Genomic DNA, 27,238 nt, shown 5'->3' with positions numbered 1-27,238 from the left:
GGTTATATAACGCAAAGATTGAATAAAGTCAAAAGAATGCATGAATGTAAAATTCATAATGTATTAACAAAGGCGTTTATAAATGAAGAGTGTCGGTATTGGGCAACGCATCTGTATATACACGTAACATATATATACTTCATCTTGCCAGCTGTAATGTCATATATATACTGTAGTATAGTATTCAGGCAGTTGTCCGACACTTTTGTAAATTTCACATTTAGCGCTGATGAATATAACATTTTTACAATTGCAATAATTTATACATTAATTTGTGTATGTGTGTACATGTATGTGGAAGGGGGGGGGGGGGGGGCATCATTGAACAAGACTATGGATGCTTTGAATATTGACTGCATGTTTGCCAGATGCAGTTTTCCATTGCATATATACTTATAATTATATATAGATACCTATAACTTTGTAATACATGTATGAATTTTACAATTTGACAGCTATATAGTAGCTGCAGGATATTGCTCTTTAACCTTTCTATATTCATCTGTTGGTAATGCAAGGTAGTACATGCGAGCTTAACAATTTCGTTGCTTCAAGCGAAAATAGACCAAACAGCCTATATGGGTAAAAATAAGGTCACTAGGTTAAACAATCAACACACAGGTAACCAAAAATCATTTTCATCGAGTGGTGGGTCATTTTAACCACTGCGACCCCCCCCCCCCCCCCCAATTCAACACCCCCCCCCCCCACACACACACACCCTCAATCTCTGATTTGATAAAATCTATTAACATAATTTTTCCAAACTCAGTCTACGTAATGTGGAAAATTCTCATAGAATAAACGTCTGCTTTAACGAAATAATTTGTCGTAAAAGTGAAGCGACACGGCTTAAGTACAAGTAGACAAGCGTCAGTAAGTGCCCGGGGGCTATAATTCATTCGGCTGTCATAAATTACACTTGGGGTTGGCTTTTTCTGGATTTGAGAAAGGACAAATATAGGACAAAGTTAATTTGATTCAAGTTTGAGTTTTCTGTAAAAAAAAAAAAAAATATATATATATATATGCCATGGAAAAGGGCGAATGAAAATGGAGGTTCAGGCCCTTTTCCTGTACACAACCATTTTTACGGTATTCATGTCCATGTGATGACACTGAGAATTTAGCCGGCCGGCTGAAAATAAATCAAAAGTATACATGTCACCAATGTCTGTCGTGGTGTCCTCTGGCAAGGTTGTTTTCAAGAGAGCAATCCTCTATAAACAGAGAGGTAATTGATAATATTGAAAAAGAGAGAGAGAGAGAGAGAGAGAGAGAGAGAGAGAGAGAGAGAGAGAGAGAGAGAGAGTTGTAGTGTTCCCCAGCAATGAAAATGGATAGTACTCAAATTTCACATTAGTATAACTATATCTAACGTTATTTTCGATATCAATCCCGTTTCACTAGAAAGAAACCCACAACATAGTTACAGTAACTACAGACGAATTTAAGAAAAGAAAGTAATTGGAAATATATGATGATTTGGTGAAAGAACTGAGTCGTGTTAAGTAGTTTTTGTACATAAGTATCCAAATTATGCATACATTTACAATTAATAATATGCAAGCGTATGACGCCTTGTAAATTAACATGATTATATTGGTGCGTACAAGCTCATGTTATTCGGTACGTTTTCATTATCATTGAAGAATACATTGTCTTTCACAATTTAGGGGACAATGTAAAGTCATTCACACACACGGAATGTAAAGTCATTCACAGTCAGACACAACTTGTGTGTTACCGCAGTGTGCACACAAGACAGGTGATCTGTTAAGTCAATATTGGAACCAACTTGCTATTCAGTCCTATCTCTGTATGAATTGAGAGATTTTGTTTGTTATCACTGTAGTTTTACATTTAGTTGTTGTGTAGTCTCAAGTGCGCCCCCAAAAAACCCACAATAGCTTTGTACTTTTAAATACAACAGTACTTTTTATGGCGACAAATTTCGTCAAATAATAATGTCAGCTTCATATGCAAGGATGTCCGAATTGTTTTTAAAAACAGAAGAAAATTTCAATTAACGACAATTGAGCAGCTCAGCTCCTACATTGTATCTATATGATTGATTTTTAAAAAGTTCAGGTTATATATATTAAATTGACCTTTATTCTAAATTTGGAGTTTGTTCTAGTTAAATTGTAGGGATTTCTTGTGGTTTGTATTATTTTTCGCTCTCTAAACACAGATCACAAGAAAATCTTACAACAATTAAGAGATCTTTGATCTTGCTTTAAAAAGCTTTAATGATACGGTTGGAAGACAATGCTGATCGACCTGTTAATTAAAAGGAACCATACCGGTGTACCTCAACTTCAATCGCCGTGTGGCTTTATCGTCAATATCTGCATAGCATACCGACCTACAGGCTATAATCCCAGATTTAGCGTTGTAAAAACTACCACAAACTATATATCGACCTGAAGACCTGCCATAATATAGACCAGGCCACTGATATGTACCCGTTGTTCTTTGATGACATTGGTTTTTATATCTAGGTCAGTTCTGTGGGTTAACCACTTAAAACCGGTGTCTAGAAATCAAACAGTGATTTTTTTTATAATCTCCTCAGAGAGAGAGAGAGAGAGAGAGAGAGAGAGAGAGAGAGAGTATATATGTATTATGTATGAGTATACAGATGTAGATATTCTTACCTCTATCGATTGGTGTAAATGAAAAGATTTTGTTATACATGTAGTTGCACGGCATGGTAAAATGAAGGTAGTGTGTATTTAAAAAATATGGGGTTTATTTTAGTGCTTCATATAATATCATAGTTTTTAATGCAAGCGCAGATCTAGAAATATTCCCCCGGGGGGAGGGGGGTCCGGAGGATATTTTTGTTTCCCGGGCGGGGTAGGCCTATTTGCTTTACTTTATGAACTTAATGAGTCCAAACCCTCGATCACGCCCCCCCCCCCATTCTAGATACGACCTCTTCATGCATATTATAAGCTGTTGTCAATAATGTTGTAAATGGTTACAACCAACCATCAATGCATTCTGATTACTTACCCAACTATCAACCAGTTGCTATCCTCCTTTAAAATTTTTCAGTAGAATGTTAAATTTATAATATTTCCGCCCAACATGTTAACATTTTAGACTGCATTATCTTGGAATTAATATGATGATGGCTAAATGGGCATTGCCTGTTAATCAATTAATATACGTTCATAACAGATTTTTATTTTATTCAGATTTCATTATATATGTCGATAAAACAATAAACTTCATTCAGTTGTATATTTTTCAAATAACTTCATTTACAATTATCATAGTCATGGATATGAGTTACATAAAACAAAACATTAAACATAAGCATGCACAAGATATACTTTAACTAATGTATTTACAATTGACAAACCATTGGGTGAACAAAACTAAGCTAGTGAAAATTGACTGGTATTCATAAAGTTGAATAAGTTTTCATCGTTGACTTTCGATCTTTCTAGCGTTTAAATTTTTATTATTTTTAATTTATCTTTTAAAAAAACACCCCAAAACAACACATCCTTTTATAGCAGCTGTAATCTTTTTATGAGTGATAAGTTCCTTAATGTGATTAACATTTATAGATGTGTTCACATCATATATATTATTATAATTCAATCTACATTGGTCATATTTTGAACAATACAATACCAGGCACGTAGCATCAGGGGGGGCCAGGGGGGGCCTGGCCCCCCCACTTTTTCTCGCAGCAACAATTTTTTTAAAATTTACATATAAAAAAATGAAATATAATGGAGTTGGCCCCCCCACTTTTTTGGAAGGTAGTAAAAAATTGATATGAAAAGAAGGAAATGAGTAGTGTAATTGAAGTTACCCACCCCCCCCCCCCCCCCACCCCACGGAATAGGAATTTCATGATTTGGAGGGGAAAAAATTTTGGCAGGGAAACTTTTTTTTTGGGAAGTATAGTTGAGTCTCTCCCCCCCCCCCCCCCCCCCCCCCCCCCCCCACGGATTAGGATTTTGAAGATTTTTGGAAACTTTAAAATTCCGCCCATTTATTATTTTTTTTTTTTTTGCTTGTCAAGATTTTTTGGATGGGTCTGGCCCCCCCACTTTCAAAAACGATGCTACGTGCCTGAATACAAAGTGTTTCTCATCCTCAGCAAACAATTTGCAAAAATTACACAGACGTTTTTCTCTTGGAAAAGGAGGGTTAGAATATCTACCAGTTTCAGTAAATAATGAATAAGCTGATTCTTTATTTTGTTAAGACAGATCTGTCACGTTTTTTTAAAAGGTAAGTTAATGTTGAAGTTTTTAAAATATTTATCAAACTATGCTTATAAGACTATGTTTGAATAGATACAAAGGTATTTTTATGTACAATGCAAATAAAAATACTTGTTTTCTGTATAAAAAAAGATAGCAACTAGGTCAAAAACCAAAAGTTATCTTAAAACTGATGTTGCATACAGAGTTTCGATAAACGATTTTTGTTTGTTAAATAAAGGGGGGTTATCAAATAATACCGATATTACATTTTATCTGTAAATATGCTAGTAAGTACAACCCCAGTCGGAATGGAATTCAGTTGTTCCTTTATTTATTGTTATTGTAGAACAATGGTTCCATTTTATTTGAATTTTTGCGGCAAAATTGTTACCTTGCAAACTACGACAAATACGTGTACGACTTACTATAAGACCTGGTGATCACGTGATCAAAATTTTATTTCGAAATATTTTCTGTAAAAGTTCTTGTATTGCCTAATATCTTTAACATTTAAAAAAATGTTACAGTTGTGTCAGCAATTTATTTCTTAATTCTTTTTGTCTGTATTTTGCTTTACTCTAAGATATTTTCGTAGATGGAATAAGTGTGACGTCACAGCATAATAGTATTTCATTGGCTGTCTACTGCGTCAGAGTTCCTTTCAGTGACCGCCTGGGCTGAGATGGCGTCGACCAAGGTGAAATCGCAACAACAGGTGAGAAAAATTGTATTTTACAGAAAGAAAGGGTTGATTTTTACTCCTATTTATTCTTTTAGGTAACATTATTGTCTTTCACTTTTTATTTAACGTTATATTTGTAAAAGACTCCTATGAAGTTACAATTTTAGCTTAGCTTTACAAGGTGAATTCTGAGCGTTGGTATTTTTGATGGTCATTATTTTGGTCAGTACGACTTTGATAACATTTATTGCGATACCATTGTAGTCTTCAGTACGATTTTATTTATGGTGAATCTAATCGCAGTATTTGATACATTTTTTGAGTCCTGTTATTATAGGAATTTTTCTGCCAGGGTGTACTCATAAATATTCATGAGGCCTATATATTTTATTTGTATTTTGTTGTTGCAAAATGTACGTAATTTGTTAAATTGAAAAACTTAAGACCTCCAAATTATTTGCAAAGTTCCTGATTTTACTTTATTCTTACCATTTGTGAGTAAATTTACTCTCAATTGTTTCATTTCCTGCACGTGAAATGGAAAAGGTCACGATGATTTAGAGGTCATTTCACCGCTGAAGTTTACGCTTCAACAAACACAGGACATGCTGTCAACTGATGATATATAGTCTTTTACTTTGACAATATACAAGAATGCAGTCTCTGTTACATCAAATATGTTATATAACAAGCTGACAAATGCTAATGTTAATATTTTATGCAAATTATTATTAAATGTATGGCATTAATGAAAAAAAGCAAACGGAAGCCTAAATAAATCTCCCGTGTGTGTTCAAAATGATGCATAGTTTTAAATTTAACTGTGGTGGAATTTATTTATAGACATGTTAAGCTGTTAACAAAGCTGTCTTTCTAGCTGCTCTCAATCAGATAATCTTAGACCACAGTTTTATCTTGTTACATAATTTTACATACAGTTATTTGAATTATACTGCCCAGTGTACAAAACACTGTCTAGGTATACATGTTAAATAAACACCTGTAGGCCTACTAATGGTGGTCATTGTGTCATATTATGTAACTGTAGATCAGTGACCAGCTTACCTTCTAGCAAAACAGGATAGCATTTTCCCAAAACTTACCAGTCATAAAAACTGCCATTTGTAAAATATTTCTGGACAATAAATATTTTAGACTAATAACCATAAATCAATAAAAAGGATTATGTTCTCCCTCTGAATAATGCTGAATCTTGCAAATTGTAATTGCATGTTATTGCCCCTAGCTGTAAACAGCAGGAATTTTCTTTGTTTGAAATTCTCTGTTTGAAATTGGATGATTCCATCTGAACATTTGGAGGTACTCTTTTTCAAAGTAATTATTTAACAAATGATTTAATGAAGCATAATGCTAAAAAATGATGATTTGAAAGTTTGAGAATTTATAACCACACTATTGCTCTAAATGAAATAAATCCTGTAAACAGAAATTGAAAGGCAAGCTCTTATTGACCTTAAGCATTATATGCAATGGTTTGTGTAGATGCTGTACATTAAAAGTAAAAACTTAAAATAATATTTTTTTTATTGTTCTTTAAAATATATGAAGGAATTCTATCTTTAAAACATAAATGACAATCATTTAAATCTTGCTACTGAAAGCAAGGCTTGGTTGAATTATAGAGAACTTTTCCCTATATAGCATTTATGCAATGATAAAGTTCAAGGTTAGCATCATTACTGGGGTAATTAGGAAAAAGAGGGGTCCCTTGCAAACTGTGACCAATAAAATAGGGTACTAAGACGGTAGATGCTAAGTGAGAAGGGGAAAAAACACATGATGTACTTGCTTGTTTTGATGAACAAAAATAGGAATTTTTCCAGCATTGATTAAAAAAAATACAGATGACAGTAAACAAAGAAAGATAAAAAAATGTTTTACTCATTTTTTCCCCCCAATTTTCTTTTAACAGAACCCACGGGCTGACAGCTACCGCTATGCTGTCACTCCAGGGGGAGAGGACCCCAAAAAGGGGAAAAAGAAGAAGTCCAAGAAGGAAAATCTGGATGAACTCAAACAAGAGTTGGAAATGGATGAACACAAAGTCCCCATTGAAGAATTATACGCCAGGCTAGGCTCTGACCCCTCCATGGTAAGTATTTGATTTTATAATCGCAGCTGTTTCATATTGATAATAGAATTATGATTTCAGATCTGCTGCTGCCTCACCTTTGACCAAAATATTTGCATGTTAATGTTATTATAATAATTCATTCTGTTCAGCTAAAAAGCCAATCTTCTTGTAAAAAAAAAAAAAAGGAAAGATTTTTTTATGGTCCATTTAATTTGCATATATATATATATGAAGATAGTATATTGTGCATTTAGGAATCTTTAATTTTGAGGCAAATGATTTAAAAATTCACCTATGTGTATTTACAGGGATTAACATCTCAAAGAGCCAAAGAAATTCTGGAAAGAGATGGCCCCAATGCCCTGACTCCACCTCCAACAACCCCTGAATGGGTCAAATTCTGCAAACTTTTATTTGGAGGTTTCTCATTACTTCTGTGGATTGGTGCCATTCTCTGTTTTATAGCTTACTCAATTCAGGCCAGTGCCTATGATGATCCACCAGGTGATAACGTAAGTGTTTATAATTTATTAGATATGGATAGTGATTAAAAATTATCATTTTATTGATTTTTTACTACTCTGTTAAATCATTATATCTTACTATAACCTCTATTTTCTTGAATTTTAGTTGTACTTGGGAATAGTGTTGACAGCTGTCGTATTAGTTACTGGAATTTTCTCATATTACCAAGAAGCAAAAAGTTCAAAAATTATGGAAAGCTTCAAAAGCATGGTTCCCCAGGTAAGTTATTTTTCTACAAATTAAGCACAGGAGTACAAATAGATGGGTACTTGCAAGAACTGGACAGTCATTGTTTTTCCTTCCTTAGATATCTCATTTATTAACCAAAAGATATGAATGAATTAAAATGAATGATCAGTATTGTATCATAAATACGAATATTGAAATGTTATGCCTGACTTAAAAACATTTTCATATCTTTCAGTTTGCTGTTGTTACAAGAAACGGAAAGATTTCAAACATCAAGGCTGAAGAATTGGTTGTGGGTGATGTCATCGATGTCAAATTTGGAGACAGAGTGCCAGCTGACGTTCGTGTCATCACAGCACATGGTTTTAAGGTATGCTTCTGAAACTCTTTTAATTAAATATTTAATGTTTAATCAAATTTTCAGGTGAAAAAGATTGAAAGAGTTGATATAGATGAAGCCTTATTTTACAGGTAGACAACTCTTCACTGACTGGAGAATCAGAACCTCAGACCAGAACTGCTGATTTCACTAACGATAACCCTCTGGAAACCAGGAACATTGCCTTTTTCTCAACCAATGCTGTGGAAGGTAAATTTTTTGCCATTTTTTTTTAGATTTTATAAATTTATATATCAACTAAAGTAAAGCTAGATATGACATTCTCATGATATTTTCATACAGGTACTTGCAGAGGTATTGTTATCAGATGTGGTGACAACACTGTCATGGGACGTATTGCTAACTTGGCCTCTGGTTTGGAAGTCGGAGAAACCCCCATTGCTAAGGAAATTGCCCACTTTATCCACATTGTCACAGGTGTCGCCGTGTTTTTGGGAGTTACATTTTTCATCATCGCTTTCATCCTGGAGTACTTCTGGTTGGATGCTGTCATCTTCTTGATTGGTATCATTGTCGCCAACGTACCAGAGGGTCTTTTGGCCACTGTCACTGTAAGATTTTGTACCTTGACTTCTCTTTAAATTTTAACAATCTTATTTAACCTGCAAATCATTATTGAAAGATATGGTTCTTTTTCAAGGTGCTTACTTGATTATCTTCTTTCAGGTGTGTCTGACACTGACTGCCAAAAGAATGGCAAAGAAGAACTGCTTGGTCAAGAACTTGGAAGCTGTAGAAACTCTTGGATCCACCTCCACCATCTGTTCTGATAAGACTGGAACTTTGACACAGAATAGAATGACAGTCGCTCACATGTGGTTTGATGGGAAAATCGTCGAGGCTGATACCAGTGATGACCAGACCAGTAAGTTGTAGTGATGAATATGATTTAATACTATTTATTAAGAGAAATATGTCAGGTTTGGTATTGCTCATATTTAAATGGAAATGTAATCTGGAAATTAATCATATTTTAGATGCTGCATACAGTGGTTCTGATGAGACATGGATGGCCCTTGCCCGTGTTGCTATGTTGTGTAACCGTGCTGAATTCACTGCCAACCAAGAACACTTGCCTGTCTTGAAGAGGTAAAAAAAAGAAAGGACAATTTTTTTATACACTGTTATGTAAAGATAATTTTATGAACACTTTATAACTCTTTCTGTAACTTGTAGAGAGTGCAATGGTGACGCCTCCGAATCTGCCCTTCTGAAATGTGTTGAGTTGTCCATTGGAAAAGTTACAGAATTCAGAAACAAAAACAAGAAGATCTGCGAAATTCCATTCAACTCAACCAACAAATACCAGGCAAGTAAAAGGAGAACCATGTTTATGATAAAAAATTGTAACATTTGAAATTAAAAGTAAATACCCTGCTGTAAAAGTTTTTTTTATAATTTGTTCTTTTACTTTTGAAAGGTGTCCATTCACGAAACAGAGAATCCAAATGATGCTAGATGTATTCTTGTGATGAAAGGAGCCCCTGAGAGAATCCTGGAAAGATGTTCAACCATTCTGATGCATGGAAAGGAAGTTCCCATGGATGATAACTTCAGGGAGGCTTTCAACAATGCTTACATGGAATTGGGAGGTCTTGGAGAACGTGTGTTGGGTAAGTTGTTGTTTTGGCCTAAATTTGTGGAAGATATTTACAGCAAACTCTTAAAGGTATTTAAAATAATCTTTCAAAAAATAATTTTTTTTATCAGGATTCTGTGACTACTTCTTGCCTTCTGACCAGTACCCACCAGGATACCCCTATGATTCTGATGATGCCAATTTTCCCCTAACTGGCCTCCGATTTGTTGGTCTTATGTCTATGATTGATCCTCCAAGAGCTGCTGTCCCAGATGCTGTCGGAAAATGCAGAAGTGCTGGAATCAAGGTGTGCAAATAAATTGTACACACATTTGGATGTTTCTCTCTGTTTACATTTGACCGGATTTAATAACCCTTGATTTGTATTACAGGTTATCATGGTTACTGGTGATCATCCCATCACAGCCAAGGCCATCGCTAAAGGAGTCGGAATCATCTCTGAAGGAAGCAAAACCATTGAAGATATTGCAGCTGAACGTGGAGTCCCAGTGGAGGAAATCCAGGATACCAGGTTATTATACAGAATTTAATCTTTATTTCAAATATGTTTCTCATTGCATTTTGATTTATAAATGAATGGCATTGCATCATTGATTTTACATATACAGTAAAGGTGAATTGATTTGTGTTACAGTGCTGCCAAGGCTGCTGTCATCCACGGTAGTGACTTGAGAGACATGACCCCAGCCCAGATTGATGAGGTCCTGAAGAACCATTCCGAAATTGTATTTGCTCGTACTTCACCCCAGCAGAAACTGATCATTGTGGAGGGATGCCAGCGACAGGGTGCCATTGTAGCCGTAACTGGTGATGGTGTCAACGACTCTCCTGCTTTGAAAAAGGCTGATATCGGTAAGCACACTGGATTTTTCTTTTGTTTAATTTTAATAAATGATTTGAACATTTGATAATTTTATTTTTCATGAGATAATATTTGAATTAAAAGGAGAAAATATTTATTTTAGGTGTTGCTATGGGTATTGCTGGATCTGATGTGAGTAAACAGGCCGCTGACATGATCTTGTTGGACGACAATTTTGCCTCCATTGTCACAGGAGTAGAAGAAGGTTGGTTTATTTTCTCTGTATTTTATCTGAATCATTGAGACATGTTGATCAGTTATTGTTAATGGTTCTCTAAGCTTGCATTAAAGTGAAATATAATGTTTTTCCTTCACAGGTCGTTTGATCTTTGACAACTTGAAGAAATCCATTGCTTACACACTGACCTCCAACATCCCCGAGATCTCCCCATTCTTGTTCTTCATTCTGCTGGACATCCCTCTGCCTCTCGGAACCATCACTATCTTGTGTATTGACTTGGGAACTGACATGGTACCAGCTATTTCCATGGCTTATGAAGGTGCAGAGAGCGACATCATGAAGAGACAGCCTCGTGATCCATTCAAGGACAAACTCGTCAATGAGAGGTGTGTGCAACATTATTGTCTAATAGTGATGATACAAATGACTAAATGAATTTTGATTATATGATAATTTTTTGGTTCTTTATGTTTCTCATTTAGAAGTTATTATCTCTTCATTTCAGATTGATCTCCATGGCCTACGGACAGATTGGTATGATTCAGGCTTCCTCAGGATTCTTTGTCTACTTTGTCATTATGGGTGAAAATGGTTTCTGGATGACCCGTCTCTTGGGAATTAGAGAACAGTGGGACTCTCAGGCTGTTAATGATTTACAAGACTCCTATGGACAGGAATGGGTAAGCTTATGACTTATTTTTGCCAATATGTCTTGAAAACTGCAATGATGGTTCTCTTTGATAATTATTATATTGCACATGGTTGTAAGAATTGTATGAATATTGTTTGTATTTTCAGACTTACAACCAGAGGAAGATTTTGGAATACACTTGCCACACCGCTTTCTTTGTGTCAATTGTGGTTGTACAGTGGGCCGATTTAATCATCTGTAAGACTAGACGTCTGTCACTCTTCCACCAGGGAATGAAGTGAGTAGCTCTAGATTTTTTTTACAAATTGTTTCACAGATATGAGTTACCATACATGTATACCTTGAAAGTATGCTTTTACTTATGCACTATATATTCTTCTTTTCCAGAAATCATCACATGACCTTCGGTCTGTTCTTTGAGACTGCCTTGGCTGCTTTCTTGACTTATTGTCCAGGATTGGAGCAGGGTCTTCGTATGCAGAATCTCAGGTATGATTCCTTTCTCCATTTGATGGATTTCAGTTAATCTGTTTTAATGATGATATAACAGCAGCTCTGGTTTTGGACAGTCTTTTACAAAGAAATCATTTCCTTTTCAGATGGTCATGGTGGTTCCCAGCTTTCCCATTCAGCATAGCTATCTTTATCTATGATGAATCCCGAAAATACATTCTTAGACGCAATCCAGGTGGTTTTGTGGAACGTGAAACATACTATTAAATAGGTGCAAATACAGACTAATTCAATAGATACATTTGTGTTTGTAGAGAATGTGAACAGATTTACATGAAGTTTTTAAATCAACATTTATGAAATATGTTCAAGAAACAGACTGTATATATAACATCGTATGTACACACATATTTGGCATTGTTTATAGACATTTTGGTATCCCGATCCTACTTGAATCTGTTTCTTGGGTGATTTTATAAGTGCTGGTGTATGTGGTTGTTGTTAACATGAACTTTGTTCAATAAGCAAATTGGTTTTTTTTTTTTTAAATATTGCTGTTTTACTTGTTAACATGTCATTCTTTAAGATCACACTTGTACACTGAGGCTAAACTAAGAGTTCACAAGTTTTTATCACCGTAGGTAGTACTGTTAAACCATTTGTCATGTACAAAAAAGAATGATACTTAATGTTTTATTGAGACAATATATTCTATATTTTTATTTTCGCTCATTAATTTTTAATTTTATACATGAGTGTTTTTATTAAAACCAAAAATTGTGATCTTTTATTCAGATTGTTCACTCTCATTTGTAATAAGTTGAGAACCAAAATTTGCACTTTCTATCCTATTCTTTTTTGTTTAATAATTATCTTCTGTAATCATTCAGAAAATCAAGCAATAGCATCAAGTTCAGTGTACAGATCTGAGTGGATGTGGTTTTTGTACATAATATTGCACATATCGTAACCAGGAAAAACTTTAAACTAAGAAAAATAGTCAAAATTGATATGCTTAAAGAAGCAGGTTATTGCCAGTAAAATGAAAGGTATTTAACTCGTTTAAAATCAGTAAGATATCCAATTATTGAAATATGGGATTATATATAAACTGTATTCTGATTATTGTAATATATACTACCAAATAAGCTTTGTGTTTAAGGGTTAAGGAAATGAAAGAACATTCCAAATATTGCATACAACACCTAGATGTATAGTTTGGTACTGTGTAATCACAAGGCAAAAATCAACTGTGAAAGAGATGCAATATTGTAGACTAGATGTTTTATTCTTATCTAGAAATAGAAAATTCATTTGAATTCAAAAGTAGAGTAGATTTCTTGTTCTAAATTTCATTTCTACCTTTTCATAGCACTGAATCTCAAATCCCCCCAAAAAGATGTGCAACAGTAATCGCCTAGCATTTTTTTCTTGTTCGCTTTGTTTGTCATTTCATATACAGAGAATAGTGATGCAAAAGTCAGGAGTTCTGATAATGTGGGTAGCTATTTTAATTTTATGTAGAACTACTGAGCTTTTGTCACAGTGCTAGCGAACCAGCTACAGCTTGTAGTAGAGTCGCTGTAAAGCCTCACACATAGCGACCCTCCTCATAGCTGTAGTGGTGCTGCCTTACAAAGGAAGATTTTTTCTTTAAATAATGTATCTTTGCTGCATGTGTTTAGCACAAACCTTGTTTACTGGTTTATATAGAACATTTTTGTCCATTCAGGTGGAGTCTTGTCTTTCATTTTTATAGAACATGAATTTCACCTGCCAATTGTTTGTAGAGGAATAACACAATTTTCAATAAACCTTTTAGAGACTTGTCAGTGTCTTTCTGTCTTTTATCTCAAGTTTTTCAAAAGATCTAGACTTAAATGCATTCAGTAAAGCCATCAACCATGTCAAACTAGAGTGAAAGAAAATTGTTCGAGTGTAACTGCTCTTCAGTTAAAATGTAACTTTCCATGAATTATGAATAAGAGGGCTGTTAGTTTTATACGCGTTTAACACCTGTAATGTATGACGAAGAAACGAATACATACACGGACAAGGGTGTACAGTCGGATTCCCACGTCTCCTTTATAACTTCTCACAATGATGGTAACAACAGGTTACATGATACTGAAGGTTTTAACTACTTTTACTGGGATCTTCATGGTTTCCTGTATCTTTTGCTTACATGATGTCAGCAACAATAGGTACAAAAGCAGAGTAATGATAACCGAGGGGATATCAGGCAAAGTTGTAAAACTCTGACCCCAGTATCAATTTATCATGCATCATTTTCGAAAAATGAGCATATGCTATAGCAGTGCGTAGTTCTGCCCAGCTAAATAGTTTCTACCCCTGGGTGAAATTTCTAGTTCAAGTGATCTTTTTTACGTAGAAAGAGAGATAACTCTATTTAGATATATGACTTCTAAACAAGGTCTGTTGAACATATTGTTCGTCTCGGGACCAAAATTGAATTGTAAAGGATTTTCTATGTCAAGCAATTCAAAAGAAAATCCTGTATAATAATGTACAGAAAATTCAGGGAGGTTCAGTGTCTACAAGAATAAAGAAAAAAGAATTGAATCTCACACCCCGACTGTCACTCCAGCACAAAATGATACATTTTCTGAGTCAACAGAAAACTAAAACCACTAAAAACAAAGTTGGAGTTACCATATTTTTTATTCAAAGCGGTTTAATGATCGATAAAACACAACATAATGAAAAGAAATTGGCACAAAAGAAAACAGTCAAAGATAAGTATTTAAAGCTTTTATCAATGTATAAATGAAAAAAAAAACCCCAAACCATTCAATTTAAATAATTGCACGACGTACGGTATATTTAGCTGGCAATATTTCAAAAAGTAACGGACGGATGATGAGGGCGTTAAAAGAAAGTCTTTCATGTCTCGTAATTGCAATTTTGACTTAATTTATTTTAAAAAAGATACATATTTCTAGTTACAAATAATTTACTGAAAATAATGAATTGTGTTGTCTATTGAGAAACAAAACTGCTTTCATTTTCCTTTTTCAGTTAGAAATGAATATTCGTGTAATTAGTTATCAAAATATTTCCCCAGCCAAGAGAAGTAATCCGTGAATAGGTAAAACACGAGGACACTTTACATTGTAAAACGCATTGCTCTAAGTGATCAGCTAGCACTTAAATCTAACCAAAACAAATGTGTAATATTGGAATGAAAAAATATAAATTGTGTTTGTCGAAAAATGAACAATTCTGAACAGTAAAACAATAGACCATTCACGTTCTAGTTTGACTTCATGTGATTTCAATTGTTTAAAATTCCATCAAGTGTAACCCCCCGAATCGCAATAAACGATAAAATATATTCAAGCATTTGAGAACAAAAACATGCAAATGCATTATTTTATGAAAATGATCATACGTATATCAAGAATAGATAAAAACACTCAAATTTTTAAAAGAAATGTTCAGAGTTCTTGAAAGTCTACAGTGTCATTTGTCATTGCATGATAAAGAGGTGATTGGGATGCATCGAAACCACTGTTCTGAATAACGATACTGTGTTGTTTAGACTATCACGTCAACACTAACTTTTCTCTTCATTTCCGTATTTTGATCATGAGAAATAATAAACGGTATTTATCTAATCAAGGCGACACCACGTGTCTAGGTTAATCGACAGGGTTGATTTTGGAACTGTCCTTCACAATCCATATCGCAAACACAATGCATAGAATCTGGAAATAATAAAAACCCACATTAATTCCTAGTAGCAATATACTATACCGGGAAATTTCAACGCAGATTAAGCCATTTAGGACATGACAACTGACGAAATTTCAAATCAGAAATTTAAAGTTCTTGTAAAGAACAAACTGGTAAGCAACCAATGTTTTAAGAAAATTCGTTCCGTTGCTTGTTTAAAGATGTTGTCTTCGACATATCAGCTTGAAATTCTTAATTTTCAATAAATAAGCTTGGAAACTTTTTTTTCGATGAATAAGCTTAGAGAACTATGTTTCCCGTACAAGTAATGAGAGTATTTTTAAAACAATACTAGTAACCAGGGTAAGAGCATACCTGAAACACAAACAGCCCCACCAGGATTCCTATGGTCATGGGTTTATTGTCCTCGATCAGGTCTATCACAGCCTTGTAGCACCCCTAATAAAAAAAAAACTCCCATATCATTGGTCATTTATATCACTAATTCAACTTTTAATGCTATATACTTTTATACTTGAGAAAAATGAAACTTGATCAATAAAATACAAACAAACATTAGGAAAACATCAATTCCAGAACAGGAACCATATGTGGAGTCGCACTTACTCTGTTGAAAAATGTAGGTGTTAATTTTGTACAAGTATGGGCATTTATTGACGAGGGATTGGCTGCGTTCAGGATGTCTTCCGAGAAACCTTTACAACAGGACTGCGGCACACTTGGTAAATCATTGTAATCATTCCATCCACAGCACTGCATCTATACCAAAATAAATAAACTCTTGTTAATCTTAATCTCTCTCTCTCTCTCTCTCTCTCTCTCTCTCTCTCTCTCTCTCTCTCTCTCTCTCTCTCTCTCTCTCTGAAATTACATTTATAAATAGGAGATCCATAGCTCTGCTTTGCGGATCTGTGTTGAAATTACCACCGGAATCAAGGATTGGCTGGTACTTCTTTATCTCCTTGGTCAGGGGATCTGACAGCAAGTTTTTGAGCTATAGTAAAAGTGTATAAATTAAAAAAATGATTCATAATATTTTAAAAAACGTTAAAAAATAATTAATAATGTTTTGGATTACAAATCTTCTGTTCCCAAAGGAACAATAACAAAACTTATAAAGAAAAAAAACTACATACCGTGTCTGAAAACAAAAGTGCGACGAACGTGATCTCAGCCACAATGAGGATGATCATGACGACCACATACTGTTCAAAGATAGAAAATTGTTAAACTACTCTGAACAATAATAAAGAATGGCATAATTTTAACAAAAGCAAAAACGAGAAAAACCCACCAAAAACACATGCATTATTAAAAACTGCGATACATATGCATATCATGGACGTTTCCCCTATATACTGTGGAATCATTAAAATTCGTTGGGGCCAATTTTCGTGGATTGCTTTAATTTTACAGGTTAAAGGGGACATAATTTCGTGTATTCTATTACACCTAAAAAAGGGTTCAATATGACTTTTTATCTCAAATTTATATATTCGTGGAGGATGTTAATTCGTGGATGAGAGATACCCACAAATTTCACGAAAATTGAGCCACCATGAAATCCGATGATTCTACAGTACTCACGCCAATCAGGAAGACTTTGATACTACAACAAGCACCGCATCCTCCTAGCACCCCCATAACGACTAGGAATATTCCCAGTCCGATCAGGGCCCATGCCAGACCACTGACTACGTTGGATATCGCGGGAATTCCCTCAAAGGCTTTAAGCGCCGAGGCTATGAAATCAGATCCCACGACAACCAGAGACCCGGCGGCGATCAGTGCCAGTCCAATGAGCTGGAAAAGAGTCGAAATGTCTGTAGATTCAAAGAAAATTCTCAGAGTTCATAGAATCTAAAGGCATTAATCGCTTGAAGTAAATTAAAGAGGTTCGTTCCTGTGTTTTTGGGTAGCCATTTTGGGTCACCTCTATTATAGAAAATATGCATCATATATTGATCCTACTCATAAATTCAAATTTTATAATGCCAATTTAACTATTTTAAATGAAAAAGTAAAGGAAAAATTACATATTTACAGAGTTTAGTATGGGACTATATTTTGTGGCGGAAGTTTTTTAAGAAGAAAATGAATATTTTTCATAACTCAGTTGTTTTAGAGTACCGTTATTTTAGCTTCCTTCTTTTCAGTTCAAACAAAATATCCAGATGGTTTGTGCATTAGGATATCTTCATTTTGTTACGAAAAACACAATTTTACAATTTTTCAATATTTCTATTGACATATATTGGCAAATTTAACTTATAATTCATAAAAGTCAAGGAAAAATGAATTCCAATTTTAGCCTAAAATCAGCTTATTTCATGCCATATCTCAAATTTTACATAATAGACCTTTACTTTTTGTTTTATTTTCTGAGATGTTAAGCTTTTTCTGACAAGTTTATCATAATTTGAGAAAAAGTTTGAGACTTTTAAATAATTTCATTACATGTTAAATTAGTATTGGATAAAAATAGCCTTTTATCAGTGCAAAAAGGTCAAAATATCAATTAGGTGAAGAAATATAAACATTTTTCTTTATGATAATTTTAATTCTATTTATTTTAAATAGTATAAATTTGTGTTTGATGCCATGGTTCATTCCGATAATAAAATATAGAGGGAAAAGCGATTTATGTGCAATCTGCACTTTCAGTGCAGAAAGGTAATTTTTAATACACCGTAGTGCAAATGAAGCATATAGACCCCAAAATTTTGTTTTGAATTTTGATTAAGCTGTGTTTGTAGATTTTTTAAAAATACTTTAGAAAAAAACTTTAAAACTTTTGATTGCAAGATCCAACGTCCTTAATTTGATTAAATGTCATTAAATCAAGATAAAAGGAAATTAGAATATCATGGGTTTTTTTTTAACAATCATACAACTTCGCATAGAAATAGTAATCGAAGTTTAGAATTTAAAAAGGACTATATTTTTGGCGGAACATTGGCGTAGGAAAATATCACATGTTTTTGCAATTCCGAATTACTGTAGATTCATGAGACTATTTAACATTTTTAAAACAAAAATATTATTGTCGGATTTTTTTCAACTAATGTGAACTACTGATAAGGTACGACTTCAGAATATGTTTTTGAAATAATGATTTGCCTACCAATTTACATTTTTATTAGCTTTTTGAAGCGGTTTATTAAAAAGCGTAAACTGCCCCAAACCATTTTATATCGCATAAAACTAATAAATATTGCATTCATTGCTTATAATTTAATTTTTTGCTATTAAATGTAGATAAAAACAGTCATTTAACCTTTAAAATGTCATCAAATTGTAAAAAATTCAAACGTAACGTCAGGCGGATTAATACATGTACATGTTTGACGAGTCTTACTATGACGTAGGCAACATTCTTTATATAATATAAAATAATTTTTTAGCCAATCAGAAAGCGCGTTACTACCAGAACTAAATTATATCTTTATGTAGGGTCTTCAAAATATGTAAAAATCAGAAATATTTTAATATTGGAAGCATTAAAAAATAATCAAAAGATCTTCAAAATTCAAGAAAATAAGAGGAAATGCGGGCTAAGCAATACCAATTTCAGTTTAGATATTAATTCCAATTTAGTAATATGAGCTGATATACATTCTAATATTATATCATTTCAGTGAAGAAAAGAAACTTTATATCTTAAACAGATGTCTACATAACTATACAGATAACTACATTTATTTTTATCCAATCTAATTAGATCGATTTTTATCATCCTTTAAGTTGAGGAAAAAGGTTGACCTTGACCTGACCTTGATACGAAAACAAGAAGGTTAAATTTGATAAAACTAATAGAATCATTTGGTTATATGATCTGTTTGACTGTATCAAAATTTTATGAATTTCTTAATATAAGAAGTATGTCTGATAACGAGAAGACTCCTTCCTTAATGTCATGGTGTATTTGCAATCTGATTAAAATCAGCCGTTCTGATACGCTACTGCTCTCGAGATTTTAATCAGATTGGGCGAATATGCAGCTTGGAAGGAAAAGGAGACAAAGATTATAATGAATCAAGGAAATTACAAAATGTATGAACCCTAACGAACATCCTCATTAAAATTAAATATTTTCATAATTGAAAAATATCAATATGGAGAGATTTTTTATTACATGAATAACGTCAAATTCCTGGGAAACAACTAAATCTGAAATACATATTTGAAAATGGTACATCTATTTGGAAACATTTACTTTAAACAGTTTGCAAAAATCTAATCATAGTAGACTTTAAATTAGTTATTTTTTTATTATTAATTCAGAATTCAGTACTTAGGATAGAGTGAGATGAAAGAGTATACATCGACCTGGCCGAGGTGACAATTTCACAAACTAGTATTGTAAGTAAGGAGAAAATCGGTAGACCTTGAAATTTCGTACGTTTCATATGCTGGGCTATATGTATGAAAAATTCATTATATCAAGTTTAGTTGATAACGATGCTTGATCGTGAAATATTTGGAAGACATCAGTATAGAACCTCCCCATTTCAAGATAACTAACAATAAAAATGCGGGACTTAACGCGTCAGACTTGTTATATCCACGAAGATATTAACATTGGCGTTATTGATATTCCTGTTTCATACGTCGGTTGTTAGGACAAATATCAAAACAGGAGAGTTATTAAAATTGATACATGTAATCGAAAATAAAGACACCAACTTGTTCTTTACTGTTATTTCGAAACCGATGCGTCATAAGATGCAATTTTTCTCAGATCAATATCTCAATAATGATTTTTTTGGTTAAAGATTGGTATCTTATTGATATTATTTATTATCTATGCTTACTTATGATATAAGTATGACTTTAGGTGGAAAAAGAATCACAATAACAGTGATTTTAGGTTTCTTGCTCTTCTTAAGATGACTTGTTCATTCACGTGTAAATTTTGACAGAAGTTTAATAGTTTTCATTTCATTGAACACATTCAGTTAATGATGTAAAGATAATACAGAGACATGCTAGCTTCTTTCACGCACTTTTTTTTCATCTTTTTTTTTCATTTATTTTTATGTACACATTATACAGCAATCGGACAAATTACAACCCTTTTTCTAACAAATAATGGGATTTTAAAAGTTTGAAAATAGATTTTGTACGATATTCGTTTTCCAATTGTTTAAACAAAAGTCTAAAAACATTGAACTTTCATAGAAATTCACAGAGGTTATTTAAGTATTCGTCAACAACTTACCAGAAATAGTGTATTTAATATTCCAAGAAATAGCTTTGCGCAACATGCTCCTGTGCTCCCCATTTTTAAGCCTTAAAATTAAAATTAAAATTTTAAGGAATACAATATATCGCACCGTATAAGGAAAATTCTATACAAGAAATAACATCAATGAAATCAAAACCCGGTCCTGATTTTAACACTTGCACTTGAAATAAATGATTTTCTGTGTTTGTACCGTTTAGCAAAGGCAGACCCTGTGCTTTAACCAAACCTTGATAAGATAAGATTTAAAGCTTTACTGGAAACATAGAAACGGATATCAGTGACTCGGTTTTCTCCTCGGCCCGCATTGGCCAATGCCTTGTCGCAATGTTTGGATGGGCTGATAAAAGTGTCGATTGTTGCAAATTTATCTCCAACCACTGTGTCTGTACCCAAGCAAACTGCATTGTTTTGCTCAATTAAATTTTTGTTGTCCTCCAGTCCCATAAAATGACAATGTATAATAGAAGAAATAGATTGGTCATTTTGCTCTTTTTTCTGAATATTCAGGTTATAATTGTGATGATTTAATTTCAATTCTCTTTATTGCTGTTGCATTTATTTATATATTTCTTTATGGCAAAAGTTAGAGTAATCTATAGCAATACATTTCTATAATCTTTATTTTACAACTAGGTGTTATGATAGGCAGATTCAACCTTACACTCTACAGGTATTCAAGAAAATGAGAACAGACCCTGACAATCAAACTGCTCCAGAATATTGACAAATGTTCAGATCTGCCAAGTTTGTTTGAATAACCATACACCGCACAGAGTTCTTATGTAATCATTTTATTTACTCATTGGACATGTTAAGATAAGAAGAAAAAAATCAAATTAATTTTAGCGAATACACCAGAATGTTCAATTCTACATCCAGAACGTTATTCATGCTTGGTAAAGTCAAGACGAAGCAGAACGTACACGCGACAAAACTCCAATATGTTGATATAGTTTTTAACTCTATGGATTTTATTTGTATCAAGAGTTGTCAATCCGTGATTAATTCATGGTTATTGCAGGTAATAAATGACATTAAAACCAGCATTTTTAACACATGCTGTTCAACAGACCTTTTTCTCTTACCCAACCAAATAATTAGGGACTCAGCAAGTTTCATAGAGTGATGTTTGTGTGTCCGTCCATCCTATTCCATATGTCCGTAATATATTTCCGTTACCTTTGCCAAAGTCGAAAAATCCTTCTGTAATCCCTGTTCCTAGCACGGTTTTTTCTCCATCTTGATCGGGTTGGTCAAACTTCACCCACAGAATACCTGTGGGTGAAAGCGTGCAGTGACCTTGATTAATATTCTACACGAAGTTCAAATATAAAGGTCAAACAACCAATCTCTGTAAAATCCTTGTCCTGTCCTGGGTACATTTTGTCTCCCTATTACCCAGTCAGACTTACACTTCGCCCACTGAGTGCCCATGGAACCCTGAATGTGAACCATTTTTCGTCCGCCTGTTTGTCTATGAAAATCAATTTCATTTTTTACTTAATTATGACACATGTATCAATTCATTGAGTCAGTTAGTTATATGTAGTTAGTTAATCTAGTTTGATCCTCCTTACGATTAAAAATTGAAGAACAAGACGCTCTTCTTAAACCATTGACTAAGTTTCAATAGTATAAATTACGAAACTCGTATTACCTATCAATGTAAAATGCCTGATGTAGTAAAAAACAAATGGTCCAGGGGCCACATCGCTCACCTGAGCAACACTTGCCTTAATTCTGATCAAATTAGCATTACAGTATCAAAATATCTTGATAACTGAGTACAGTAGATCTTGCTAAAATAAATTGAAAATCTGCCAATTTTTATCCACCTCTTATTTTTTGGTAAATACCAAGCCCCTTTTGTTGTTGTACCTCTAAGATTTTTCTCTATTCCTATATACCCCCCCCCCCCCCATTTCGTGGCCCCACTATTCTCTAGAGAATCATGGTTTCATCAAACTTAAATCTACTTTAATCTCATAACCTGTGCTTTCACACTAAGTACTGAGTTTTGGACCAAAAACTTTCCCAGAATATTTTTAAAGATTTTCTCTATATATTCCTATGTAAAAATTCAAACCGCCATCACGGTCCCGCCCTACCACTAGGGACTGTGATTTTGCAAACTTGAATTTACACTACCCGAGGATGCCTCTACACAAGTTTAAGCTTTTCTGGCCAAATAGTCTTCAAAAAGAAGATTTTGAAAGATTTTCTCTATATATTCCTAAGTAAAATTTCATCCCCCATTGTGGCCTCACCCTACCCCTGGACTATTATTTAAACAAACTTGAATCTATATGATCTGGGGATGCCTCCACTCAAATTTGGGCTTTCCTGGCCTAATACTTTTGAGAAGAAGACTTTTAAAGATTTTCTCTCTATATAAAAATGTATCCCCCATTGTGGCCCCGCCCTACCCCCAGGGACCATGATTTGAACAAACTTGAATCTACATTATCTGAGGATGGTTACACGCCAATTTGAGATTTCTTGGCCAAATAGTTATTAAAATGAATTTTCTAAAAGATTTTCTCTATATACTCTTATGTAAAAATTGATCCCCCAATTGTGGCCCCACCCTACCCCCGGGGACTATAATTTGATGAAACGTGAATCTACATTACCTGAGGATGCTTCCATTTAAATTTGAGCTTATCTGGTTTTGAGAATAAGATTTTTAAAGATATTCTCTATATATATTCCTATGTAAAACTTGATCCCCCAATTGTGGCCCCACCCTACCCCCGGGGATCATGATTTGAAAAGACTTAAATCTACATTACCTGAGGATGCTCCCATTTTAATTTGAGCTTTTCTGGCCAAATAGTTTTTGAGAAGAAGATTTTTAAAGATTTTCTCTATATATTCCTATTTAAAACATGATCCCCCTATTGTGGCCCCACCCTACCCCTGGGGACCATGATTTAAACAAACTTGAATCTACACTACCTGAGGATGCTTCCACTCAAAGTTTAGCTTTCCTGGCCAAATAGTTTTGAGAAGAAGACTTTTAAAGATTTTCTCTATATATTCCTATGTAAAACTTGATCCCCCAATTGTGGCCCCATCCTACCCCCGGGGACCATGATTTGAACAAACTTAAATCTACACATCCTGAGCATGCTTCCTTTAATTTGAGCTTTTCTGGCCTAATAGTTTTTGAGAAGAAGATTTTTAAAGATTTTCTCTATATATTCCTATGTAAAACTTGATCCCCCAATTGTGGCCCCACCCTACCCCCGGGGATCATGATTTAAACAAACTTGAATCTACACTTCCTGAGGATGCTTCCATTTAAATTAGAGCTTTTCTGGCCTAACAGTTTTTGAGAAGAATTTTTAAAGATTTTCTCCATATATTCCTATGTACAACTTGATCCCCAAATTGTGGCCCCACCCTACCCCCGGGAACCATGGTTTGAACAAACTTGAATCTACACTACCTGAGGATGCTCCCATTTTAATTTGAGCTTTTCTGGCCAAATAGTTTTTGAGAAGGAGATTTTTAAAGATTTTCTCTATATATTCCTATGTAAAACTTGATCCCCCTCTTGTGGCCCCTCCCTACCCCCGGGGACCATGATTTGAACAAACGTGAATCTACACTACCTGAGGATGCCTCCACACAAGTTTAAGCTTTTCCGGCTGAATAGTTTTTGAGAAGAAGATTTTTGAAAAATACCAACAAATTTTTAATAATTCTCAATTATCTCCCCTTTAAAAAGGGCGTGGCACTTCATTGGAACAAACTTGAATCCCCTTTACCTAGTGGTGCTTTGTGCCAAATTTGGTTGAAATCTGTCCAGTGGTTCTTGAGAAGAAGATGAAAATGTGAAAAGTTAACAACGACGACGACGACGACGACGACAACGACAGACAACGGACAAATTGTGATCAGAAAAGCTCACTTGAGCCTTTGGCTCAGGTGAGCTAAAAATCCATGTAAAGAAGTCAATTTCTATTGGATTATTGTTGGATGTAAGTTCTAAGAGTTTATGTAATATACGAAAGCCCAGAAGGTTCATTCGTACGAAATCCCGATTCATAATTTTAAAAATGACTTTTTTGCTTTAAAAACCTGTACATGGAGAGAGAGAGAGAGAGAGAGAGAGAGAGAGAGAGAGAGAGAGAGAGAGAGAGAGAGAGAGAGAGAGTGAGAGCGAGAGCGAGAGCGAGAGAGAGAGAGAGAGAGAGCGCATGTGTATACATGTGGGGATGGGGTTTTCAGTAGAAATAAGCAATGGGGGCGAAAATCCACGATAAATTGTGGGATAAAGAGCAGAACACATACACGGAATATACCATAGAAATAAAACAATATGGATAATTAATGCAAAATATTGTCCAAAGCAGCTGTCTTTGCCACAAACGTCTATGTATTCCCAAATTACATACATGTATAAAGTGGTCACTACCATATTTGGTGTTATCGGTTATAATACGTATGTGTATATGGTAACAAAGTAGTAATTTTGCGCCACCTCTTCCACTTTGTAATTTTCGATTGAATTCATGGGTTATGTTGTAGTATATGTACACAGATGTTTGCAGTGCATGTTTAAATGTTTAGAAAGTTGTTTACCAACCAAGGACATGTTTTTTATTCTTCTTCAAATGATATGTCAAATTTGGTTGGGATTTGAGCTAAGATTTGATATATGCACTCCACTCTTTCTTGTTAATAAAATTTCAAACCCAAAAAAGTAAATAAATAATAAAAACACATAAAATCAATTTTTTAGGTATTACTGTTTTCAACCCATAATTAAAATTTTTTGTCAGAGCATTGTCAACAATATTGGCACCAACCACCGCAAACCTTTCATGGTATAGATTACATATATTCTCCTTGATAGAACGGTAGACCCATAAGATGTTTCATTAAGAGAAAGAGACTTTACATTTAGTGATTTAAAAAAATAATCAAATACATGATTGCGATTTTTTCAACGTGATTGTATCTTAATAATCAGTTTATGCACCAAGCGTCTACACAGTGACAAACAATACTCTGATTAATAGCAGAAACCGGTGAATGCTATTAAGATAAAAACAAATAAAATAATCTCACTTTACTTACAGCTTTTTATTTACACAATCTGGGTAAATACAATCCGGGGTTAAACGTACCAGGGGCGAATACAGACATGACATGTTTTTACATGCATACACTAATTACACTGTGTGAAATAATTTATCTGTTATTTTAAAAATTTTATAAGTGATTATTTTACATTCAAATGTAGAAAATAGCTTACACGGATGATTTCTATTTAAAGAACAGCTTGATTTCGCCAAAATCCAGTTTTTCATATTCATGATTTGATTGTTAATTGTTTATAATGTCGAATCTCAAATGAGCCTTCTGGGCTAAACGAATAGGTATTAAAATTAACTAAAATATACTTTTTGCATAAAATAGATTAAAGCATTATTATAAATTCACAATTTATGGAATTGAAAAAATCATACTTTTTGCGGGATTATATCCGCCCAATTTACTAAAAAAAACACCCCAAAACCAAACCCATATACATTGGTATTGTGAAATCGGCATTTGGATTTTTGTATTATATTTTTACATATAATTTTACATATTTTGTAGTAGACATAATATGATACATGTACATCGTCCCAAGCCACCACCCGGATACCGCAAATAGTCCTTTTCCAAATAAGGGGGAGCTAATAAATCGAAGTGGTTTCCGACGAAGACGTCCAATACTGTCTTTCCATTGCATTTATGCTGCAATATGACTAACATGTATAATATTGTTTGTTTTTTCACCATTAAGTGCGGGTATTAAAATAAATAACAAAAACATGCAATGTGAAAAGTTGATCTGCTTTATTTTGACAAATTGCATCGAACATTTTAGAATCAAAACATTGTATGAAAATTATCTCGAACCAAAGCCCGATAATTTCAGTGGTTTTTTAAAATGCTCCTTTTAATTCAGTTTTTTATATACTATATTTTATATTATTTAAGATAAAATGATACTAAGAATTATAGTCATCTAATAATACTTATGATCAAAATTTTAAAAAAATCACGGGAATATCGAACTATACTGAGGGGCGAATAACGTTAAAATTACATGTGTCTTTTTGAGTTTTTGTTGGTCTAGTCTAATGATTGAAAAAGAAAAAAGAAGAAGAAAACAAACTAACGAGAGAGAGAGAGAGAGAGAGAGAGAGAGAGAGAGAGAGAGAGAGAGAGAGAGAGAGAGAGAGAGACAGAGAGAGGTGCTATTGACATTTTTAAAAAAAATGCCTATGGATCTTCCTTACCTTAATCCAATTTGATACTATTCCACATGACAAAGAATCCAATGCTACAATAATACCAATTCATTTTCCCAACATTTTCATAATACGAAAAGACAAA

The 27,238-nt window shown here is 33.8% G+C and overlaps 2 protein-coding genes across 3 annotated transcripts; one reads left to right on the top strand and one right to left on the bottom strand.

Moving 5' to 3' along the window:
• The first annotated feature begins 4,812 nt into the window (after nt 1-4,812).
• On the top strand, nt 4,813-13,703 carry LOC128192860 (sodium/potassium-transporting ATPase subunit alpha-like). Its single transcript, XM_052865864.1, has 20 exons — nt 4,813-4,950; nt 6,851-7,030; nt 7,321-7,524; nt 7,643-7,756; nt 7,962-8,096; nt 8,198-8,315; nt 8,409-8,677; nt 8,793-8,991; nt 9,104-9,215; nt 9,303-9,435; nt 9,547-9,739; nt 9,837-10,012; nt 10,098-10,237; nt 10,361-10,578; nt 10,692-10,793; nt 10,906-11,155; nt 11,275-11,449; nt 11,568-11,698; nt 11,809-11,910; nt 12,021-13,703. Exons 1-20 carry the CDS (start codon nt 4,918-4,920, stop codon nt 12,139-12,141), a joined length of 3,105 nt encoding a protein of 1,034 aa, XP_052721824.1. The 5' UTR covers nt 4,813-4,917; the 3' UTR covers nt 12,142-13,703.
• An 834-nt stretch (nt 13,704-14,537) lies between these two features.
• Nucleotides 14,538-21,127, bottom strand: LOC128157356 (tetraspanin-1-like). 2 transcript variants are annotated; one of them, XM_052819856.1, is made up of 8 exons: nt 21,030-21,127; nt 20,813-20,883; nt 17,179-17,394; nt 16,728-16,796; nt 16,463-16,585; nt 16,198-16,350; nt 15,946-16,029; nt 14,538-15,602 (listed from the first exon to the last, which is right to left on the bottom strand). In XM_052819856.1, the coding sequence occupies exons 2-8, from the start codon at nt 20,873-20,875 to the stop codon at nt 15,537-15,539; spliced, it is 774 nt and encodes a 257-aa protein (XP_052675816.1). In that variant the 5' UTR covers nt 20,876-20,883; nt 21,030-21,127; the 3' UTR covers nt 14,538-15,536. The 2 variants fall into 2 exon arrangements, with proteins under 2 accessions (XP_052675816.1, XP_052675817.1); XM_052819857.1 differs by having other exon boundaries at nt 20,813-20,884; nt 20,993-21,063.
• Nucleotides 21,128-27,238: the final 6,111 nt, after the last annotated feature.

This window comes from Crassostrea angulata, chromosome 7 (genome assembly GCF_025612915.1).
Source record: "Crassostrea angulata isolate pt1a10 chromosome 7, ASM2561291v2, whole genome shotgun sequence".
Taxonomy (NCBI): Eukaryota; Metazoa; Mollusca; class Bivalvia; order Ostreida; family Ostreidae; genus Magallana; species Magallana angulata.
This window is presented reverse-complemented; position numbering and strand designations above follow the sequence as displayed.